Source organism: Nestor notabilis, unplaced genomic scaffold (assembly GCF_000696875.1).
Source record: "Nestor notabilis isolate BGI_N333 unplaced genomic scaffold, ASM69687v1 scaffold7927, whole genome shotgun sequence".
Taxonomy (NCBI): Eukaryota; Metazoa; Chordata; class Aves; order Psittaciformes; family Psittacidae; genus Nestor; species Nestor notabilis.
Window position 1 is genome coordinate 793 of NW_009936852.1, and position 9168 is coordinate 9960.

General features: G+C 40.9%; 1 protein-coding gene across 1 annotated transcript in view; it reads right to left on the reverse strand.

The window, feature by feature from the left end:
* Window positions 1-449: 449 nt before the first annotated feature.
* The window catches only part of LOC104408831 (myosin-3-like), a gene marked incomplete at its 3' end in the record, with an annotated part of 23553 nt that continues 14834 nt past the window's right edge, over window positions 450-9168 (reverse strand). The window contains exons 20-26 of the mRNA XM_010018554.1: window positions 8249-8387; window positions 6746-7001; window positions 4373-4615; window positions 2564-2740; window positions 1794-1939; window positions 1617-1707; window positions 450-839 (exon numbers count right to left, since the gene is read on the reverse strand). Coding sequence (XP_010016856.1) covers window positions 450-839; window positions 1617-1707; window positions 1794-1939; window positions 2564-2740; window positions 4373-4615; window positions 6746-7001; window positions 8249-8387 — 1442 coding nt within the window. The remainder of the gene's footprint in view (window positions 840-1616; window positions 1708-1793; window positions 1940-2563; window positions 2741-4372; window positions 4616-6745; window positions 7002-8248; window positions 8388-9168) is intronic.

The following is a 9168-nucleotide window of genomic DNA, read 5'->3' on the forward strand; positions in this document are numbered from 1 at the left end:
GCCACATGGATGATCAGGGGCTGGAGCACCTCCCGTATGAAGACAGGCTGAGAAAGTTGAGGCAGTTCAGCCTGGAGAAGAGAAGCTGTGAGACCTCAGGATCTGAAGGGGTCTACAAGGATGCTGGAGAGGGCCTCTTCATCAGGGACTGTAGCGATAGGACAAGGGGTGATGGGTTTAAACTGAAACAGGGGAAGTTCAGGTTAGATATAAGGCAGAAGTTCTTTACTGTGAGGGTGCTGAGGCACTGACACAGGTTTCCCACAGAAGCTGTGCCCACCCCATCCCTGGCACTATTCAAGGCCAGGTTGGACAGAGCCTTGGGCAATATGGTCTAGTGTGAGGCGTCCCTGCCCATGGCAGGGAGGTTGGAACTATGTGATCTTAATGTCCTTTCCAACCCTAGCCTTTCTATGTTTCTATGAAATATCTAGAAGGTATCTATGTACCTTGGATTTGGAGACAGACTCCATGTTACTGGCCAAGTCGTCCATCTCCATCTTCAGCTCACTCTTCTCCTTCTCCAGCTTCTGCTTCACTCGCTGCAGGTTGTCGATCTGCTCCCCAAGCTCAGCGGTGCTGTCCGCGTGCTTCTTCCGCAGGGCAGCAGCCGTGGCTTCGTGCTGCAGCGTGGCCTCTTCGAGGTCACGACGCATCTTCTGGAACTCGGCCTCACGCTTCTTGTTCATCTCAACCTGAGCTGCCGTAGCCCCTCCTGCTTCTTCCAGGCGCTCGCTGATCTCGTCCAGCTCCCTCGAGAGGTCAGCCCGATGCTTCTCTGCTTTTGCCCGAGAGGTTCGTTCTGCCTCAATTTCCTCCTCCAGTTCCTCTGTTCGAACCTGTGAAAGTTAATTGGTTAAATGAAGACTTCTGGATGAACAGATGTGAAATTATCATTAACAAAGAAGGAGGGAACATTCACACCCACTTATACCAGCATAGAGAGAGAAGCACCACAAGAAATTTCACTGAATTTTGTTCTATCATATGTAATATTTGGTTTTAGAACAACAGTGAATGTAAAATCTGGTATTTCATGTTATGTTATAGCTCAGAATGGATTCATTATGTTAAGAAAGATCTAGTATTGCACTTTTCTGAAGAAATGGGGGATTTGTCACTGGAAAATGTAACGGAATTCAAGTTTTTTAGAAATTTCCCAAAGGTCAGGCCAAGACTAAACAGCATCCTCCCTCCATCAGCAAACAAGATGGAAGGAACCTTGAGATGTCTAACCATAGGATAATAGTACTGAAGAGAATTTTCTTCCTGGCTCTGCATTTAGAATGTGATCTCTGTCCTGATCATGACAGATTATGTCACATTCTATTTTTTTCTTAAAACTTAATTCTCAGTGGCTTCACTACTGTTATAACTCAGTATGTGATCTGTTTTTAAAGCCAGCGACAAGCGTCACTTAAGACGTTTCTTACATAGTTATGTATGAGTAGAGGACAGAATTCCTGTAAAAGTGCCCTGAGATGGGAACAACACCTAGAGTTCATGTTTTATTCACATGTAGGAAAATATTTCTGTAGAAGTCTAAGAATACACATCAATTAACTCTAAGGAAAATGTGCTTAGCTACTAAAAAATCAATAACTCTCATACTCTACCTGAAGCTCCTTAATTTTCTTTTGCAGCTGAGAACTATGAGCCTGCTCATCTTTTATGTTACCTTGCAACTGTCTGATTTCAAAATCCTTTCTGTTAAAGAACAAGAATGTAAATTCAATATGGTTAAGATAAAATCTGAATTTTAGAATTCAGAGTATAAAAAGTCAGTGTGGTACTTTTTTAGTCTGTCATCCATCTGTTGCTTATCATTTTCTAGATCCATAATGGAATCCTGAGACATTTTCAGATCTCCTTCTAGTTTTCTTTTTGCTCTCTCAAGGTCCATTCGCAGTTTCTTCTCTTCTTCCAGAGATCTTTCAAGCTAAAACACATAAAACATCCTGTGAAACACATACACTCTACTTTAAAAGTAACTATTATTGATTAAAAATTGATGGATAGTGGAAACAATCCTGTGTAAATTTCTCATCTCCACCTGTGCTACACTCTTGCTGCAAGATTAAAGCTGACATTGTGATTCGATTTTTGGACATTAAGCTGTCCACAGCTTGGCTGTGCACAGTTGAAACGCAAGTTTCTGAAAAATACAGAAATTTAAATTTTCCAGTGGCTGCAGTTTCTAAAATACAGACAAATTCCCAGTGTCCATAACTTCCTGGAGATATCTGCACTGCACAGTAAGAGACCACAACTCTGCAGCAAACTTCAGACTGCTACAGATGTAGTGGTCCAGCTAATTGATTAAAAGAGGGCACAAAAGTCTACAATGCTGAAATACCCAGTGACGAACATAGTTTGCATATGCAGGGAAAGGTAGAAGGTGTCCTGGATTCCACAATACTCTGTCAACAGGCAGAAGTATTAGCTGGAAGTATTAGAGCTGTCTTGGCTGCTTTATGTGTTAGTTATACTCCCAATTACAGATTTCTAGACTCTTCTAATCTGTCAAAGCATCCACCTACACAACCTCAAAACTTTTCCTTACATCATCTACTTGCTGCTCCAGTTTGGTCTTGGTTTTGCTGAGTGCTGTGACTTTGTCTTCCTCAACTTGCAAGTCATCCAGTGTCTGATGGTGGGCTTCCTGGAGGGCCTTTTTCTCCTTAGTGAGTTTAGAAATATTTTCATCCAGAGCTGCCATCTCTTCGGTAAGATTCTTAACCTGTTAGACATCCATACTATGAGGGGTTGCCTTGAGACATGACAGACCGAGAACACAGAGAGTACCTCCTTGCAAAATCTTTTATGGATGTAGTCAAAATGCTCTCCACAGAAGGTCTGTTATCATTTATGGTAAGCATAGCAACAAGTGTCATGCCTGACAGTCATACCTTTCTGGTCCTCCAATGGCAGGAATTCTTGCTTTAGTGGTTTTTGACTACCAGCTCTATCCTGCTGCATTCTATAGTGGAACATGTGCTAGATCTTCCCCTGCCTCTGCAAGCTTTTCCCACTGGGATTACAAAAGGCCTCTGAGTTGCTCTTGCTCAAAATATGTATTTTCTGCATGTGGTGTATTTGCCAGGTCAACAGCTGTAAATTCTCAGCAAGTGAGGTTCTTTATAAAGATATTATCATATGCTAAGTGTAGCCAAAGATAAGAAATATGTTAAGTTTTCCATAAAAGTGAAACGAACACAACAAAGACGTGACATGACAAAGAACCTTATGCCCTTGGAACAGCTGATCACAAATTTAGGGCAGGAGCTTCTAAACAGGCTGCTGGACATAGCAGCTCTGCTAGCTTTATCTTGGAAACTGATTCCTTGTACTTCAGTGGAGCACTGCATACCAGCACCCTCATCCCAAGCACTGTGCTGTGCATTAACCTGCCTGACCCTTGCTTCCCATTTGTCTTATCTGGATGGGAAAGCCTGACAGTAGGAATAAGGAAAGTCCACTCTGCTAAGTGCTTTAGCTATGTGGCTCTGATACCTGATTAAGACACTCCCTCATCCTAATACCCAGCACCAGCTAGATTTCTTCTGAGCATTAGTTTAGAAATATCCAGCATAACTGTATTTGCGAACTTAAGATCCAGTATTGTTCTCGCTGATGACAGTGAAGGGAACCTCAATGTTGTAATTAGATCTCTGCTAGTATCGTTTCCACAGCAGTGGACACTCACCACAGATGAGGGCTTTTGACTTCTAACATGTATATCTCAATTCTGTCTCTTCACATTGATTGTTGAGATGTAAGTGAAGAGACCTGTGCTTTTACTGGTTGCTAAATGAATTAATGACTGCCTGATAGAGACCCTCCTTGCCACACTAATAGTCTGAACATTAGAAGTCAGGAAGAACTCTCATTGTATTGTCAAGTCAGTGGAAGGAAAGGATGTCCATCCTAGCTGAGACATGGTATTCTTAAATATAAGAGAATTATAAGAAAACAATTGATATATGCAAAATCAATTCTCCTCAATGCATGTGAGAAAGGACCAACTTAGCCATTCCATGCTGGGCTACTCATAAGCATACTAATCCTCCATTATTGACAGGAGGCACAAATATACTGGTTCCTTATGACTGCAAATAGCCAAATATGGAAACTTTCTGTCAAGCACCGTAACAAACTTTCAACTCTTTTTGAACTGTCACAGAAAATGTATTTTTTCTAAGAGGAAGTTATAATTTTCACAGATTTCCTGTTGCAGGTATTTAACTGGCAATGCCTCTCTCCTATGCCTTGGGCACATATCACTTCCTTTCAGAGAACTTAGGAATGACTGCAACTTTCCACAAAACTAAAAACTGTCTGGAGAATGATAATTCCCTGATTCCACTATCACCTTATTCTCTGTTGCATGTTTCTCCTTTTCCACTTTGGCCAGAGTCAGTTCAAGATCATCAATATCTTTCTTCAGCCCAGAGCACTCATCTTCAAGTTTCCTTTTCTTTGCTGTCAGGTCAGCATTTGTCGCCTCTTCCTCCTCCATTCGTTCACTTAGTTCCTTAATTTTAGCTTCCAGCTGGATTTTATTTTTGACGAGTCCTCCACATCTCTCTTCAGCACCAGCTAGATTTTCACTCACCTGTTAGAACATAATGAAGGCACATTGTATTCATCATCAAAATGACAAAAGGCAACATACACTGTTCAAGTGCCATCTCCAGGAAATCAATTACACAAGTCAGGGCAGAATTGCCTATGCAAATAGGACAGTAATGCACACAGTCTAACCATGAGGAAATTGTTCTGCTCAGTCATGGCTATTGAAGTGGACCATAATCCCCTGGTAGACATATTTCCTTTCAGCTGGTTTGACTACAATATCATGCAATAGACTCACAGGGTTCAGTCATAACAAGGAGCCTGCAAGGAATCAGTTAGATAAAAAGCTGGCTAGCAAACTGGATTTCATAGAATCATAGAAGAGTTAGGGTTGGAAAGAACCTTAAGATCATCTAGTTCCAACCCCCCTGCCATGAGCAGGGGCACCACACACTAAACTATGTCACCCAAGGCTCTGTCCAGCCTGGCCTTGAACACCTCCAGGGTTGGAGCATTCACAACTTCCTTGGGCAACCTATTCCAGTGCCTCACCACCCTCACTGTGAAGAACTTCTTCCTTATATCTAACCTAAAGTTCCCCTGTTTAAGTTTAAAGCCATTACCCCTTGTCCTACCACTAGAGTCCCTAATGAAGAGTCTGAAGAAAGTCCAAGAGTTCATGGAAGCATAATCTTAGATGTGGATTTCAAAATCATCTTTCATAGAATTTTGGGTGATACAGTCTTTAATAAGCTCCTCCAACTCTAATGACATAGGTCAGACTCTCCCCAAACTTCTCTCACTTTATTCACGTGAGGCTAATCTCACTCCCATCATTCTCTAACCTCTTGCTCAGCCAAACTAGGGTCAAGCTCAACCTAAACTGTAGTCCTCAACTTTCACTAGAACTAACATTTTGAGACACATGATTAACAGATAAAATTTTGTCTAAATTCTTGCTACTATGACTTATTCTAGGCAGAATACCAGAGAAAGTATCTGCTGCCTCCCAAAAGACTTATGGCTGAAAGCCATCACTGCGGTAACTGAAGATGGTATGTTTAATTCTCTCTCAGATTCTGACTTAAACCCATAGTGCACTGTAAATCATGACTAGTGAGTGTGCATCTTCTGGGGACAAACTTGAAGAAGATGGTGCTTGAGGAATCTTTCAGGCAGGATTGATAGAAATTTCCCCAGAAAAACAGCAAGAAGACAGGAAGGACTCTTCTAGTACTGAAACAGTGAGAAACTGGGAGTCAAGAAAGAGTCAGACAACACACTTGAGGGCAATGATCATACCTTAGGAGTTCTTTTCTGTTCAAAAATCTGAGTGGTTTGAAAGGCATCCTAACCTGGAAGTTAGTTAACCTAGTTAAACTTGGTCTTCTCAGTTGTGGGGGTTTTGTTTTGCTTGCCATCCATGGAGGGTTTAATAAAGTGAAGTCCCAAATGTTTGTAAATTAGATGGGTTCTGGAGAACAAAGCATTAAGTACCAAGAAGGGCACAAAGAAACTCAGGTTAAGTTGAAGTTCTGAAGAAGGATTCAGGGAATGAACCTCATGTTCAGCAGGCACAGTTACAGCCTCAGTGCTTGAAACAATACAAGACTCTTTCAAAACCCAACTGGTTTGAAAGCACAGGGAAACAAGTGACAGGTCTACTTGCACCAGACTGTCCTTGGCCACGTAGTGTCTTACTACCTTTTAAAACCTGACAATATTCCTATCTTGTGCAATTTCAGACTTGTCTCAGCAGTATTCCAGAGAAAAGCATCAATTTTTGTTCCACAGTTTCAGTTTTGTCTGTGACAGAAAAGCACCCTGTCCTGGCTTCCATAATGGTCAGCAGATGTGGAAACAGCTTGTATTTCATCCAGAATTAGATTCCATTGTTAGGACCACACTCTATATATTGTGGGACATCTGATTCTTCCCCTGGTGATTGCTTAATAATGAAGTGGACACCCAGTCAGAATCTCCTGTATTGCTACTGGTGGTAATGTTTTATATGTGCTTTGTACTTATTTTGTTTAGGTGTAAATAACAAGACCAGATACAAAGCAGTGGAGAATCCAGCCCTGTTACATGTCTGTTTATGAAGGACAATGGAAAAGAGAAGGGAAAGCAGAATAAGAAGTGGGTGAAACTAAAAATGGTTGTTACTCACAGATTGAACCTGAAGTTGCAGATCATTTTTCTCTTGCACCAGGGTCACCATTTTCTCCTCCAGCTCTTTCCTTATTGCCTCAGACTTTGCAAGCTCTTCCTTGGTCTTCTCAAACTCCTCTTTCATGTTGGCTATCTCCTTCTCAGATTCTGCCTTCTTCATCAAGGGTTTGATCATGGTCAACAGATTCATCCAGGGCCAGTGCCTGGTGTTCAAGAATGCACGAATATTGTTCTGGAGGATATAAATGCATTCTCTGAAAATACATGAAAACACAGTTTATGAGGATGATAAGACTTGGGCTGGAAACACTCTGATTACTGGCTAGACAGCATCATCTTTTGCCTCAAGGAACTTTTGCATGAAACTTTTTTCTTCACCTTCCTTTATTAATAAAAGAATAATTTCTAGGCCATTGATTGCAGAATGGTTAGTTCAGTAGCATGAACAATGACTATGTCTGAATATATAAGGGAGAAATACTCCAAAGCAAACTTCTCTGGCATGTTGCCTGGGAATCTCTGAGACTTTCCTTAGTCTTAAAGAAAGTGCGAATGCTCAGGTGACTACCAGAGTGAAAACTGACATCTTTGAAGTATTGCTGCTGAAATCTGGGAGTTACTGTCAGTTGTGGAAACAGCAGCTTGATGCTCTTTGGGTCAAAATAGCAAATACCATATTAGAAATATGTAAATTATACTTTGGAATGCAAAAGTATGTTGTTGATGCCCACAGTTCAAGGGGAAATTAGACAATTCCTTGCAGAAAAATCCAGTAAGAGTTATTGAGTTCTTAGAAACTATACCTGGCTCAGGAAGCCCCTGAGCTAAATATATCCTGCATAGTATTACAAATAAAAGCAGCTGATTGGCAGAGTACCCTATAAATTTATGCAATCCTTGTTCCTCCTGAAGTTTTCACTTGTCAACATTTGAGAAAGTTTGCTTGGCTCACCCAGGGCTGCCACTCCTCCATTATAAATTTTGCATGATTCATCCAATTTCAAAGGGAGAGAGCTGAAATGGGAAGTGTATTCTGGATGATTGAAAGTATGGAAGTACCTTGTTTGTACAAGCTAGAATTGTTCATTGTAGATAATGGAGTCATTAAAGAAAATGAATGAGAAAGAGAGCAGAGATTGATCTTATGCCATTCCTTACAAAAAACAACTTGATCCAGTGAAATCATCAGACAACATGTTCACACCAGACAAACCTTAGCTGGCTTAGATAGCTGTCTCTGTCACAGGTTAAGTACATTCCTGGAGAAAAAGTTCACTGTTAAATACTAAACATCACGGTCCAGCTGCACGGTCCAATTGCTTAATAGCCATTGCCAAAATGTGGGAGGCTGCAGCAAGGAAACTATTTGTTTGGGCTTTCTCTGTTTCCCCTAGACTTTATAAGGGTCTCTCCTGAGAACAGTTTTTTGCTTCAGACAGTTTACAGCATTGCTGGACTTTCGGTCTGACACAGCATGATTGTTAGTATTTCCTTGTATTACCTTTTTCCACTTATTATCTTGTATTTATTTCTCATGAGGAACCCTCTGCAGATAGCTTGTATAGTAGTGATGAGGCTCACAAGCTTATAATCTCTCATCTCTTCCAGGACTCCCAAGAGACCTGCTTTGAAGAACACCTAAAACATAAAAGAGGATCAAACAGTTTGAAGCTTAGGCAGCTGATGCAGGGTAGTACAAGGCAGTTTTGGAAAAATGCCTGCAGAGTAAAGGTTTAATAGCTAAAGAAATTTTGTGTCAGTATTCATATCCTCAGTGTTCCTGTGATTCATGACAAGTTACTCTATGTATGATCTAACTACATTATTGCCATGTTATTTGATGCCTGCTCCAGTGCAGGCTGAGGAAGATTTAGCTCATCAGTAGTTATTGAAAAAAAAAGTTAACTTTCAATTTAGTACTATATCTTACTCGGTCTCTTTGCTATACTCTACCCTTCTATGTCAGGCTTGAGATTTGCTCACTGACTTAGAAATGGCTTGAGAAGCATACATGATGTCTATTCAGTAGTGTAGGTGATTGGGTTTTTGTCCAGAGATAGTAGTGCCTTGATTGTGCTGATAAGAGAATCACCTAACACTGCTTTGGATATGGAAGACAGACTTGTGTGTGTGCCTAAATCCTCTGAAAAATCTGACTGTCCAAACTTGTTTGAACCTGTCTAACATGCACTGGTACAAATAAGTTCAACTGGCAGGAGAAAGGGGCAGCACTAGTTCTAGTTATAGACACTCTAGGTCATTCTGGTAGTGTGGTGTTCCCAGGGCTGACATTGCTACCCCTTACACAGGGAAGTTTTCTGTACTCCTTCTTGCTTTCTTTCTAACCATTGTGAAAGCTGATTTCATATGCAAGAATACTTTCCACAAACAAAATTTTTTTGCTAATAATCATACCCGCTC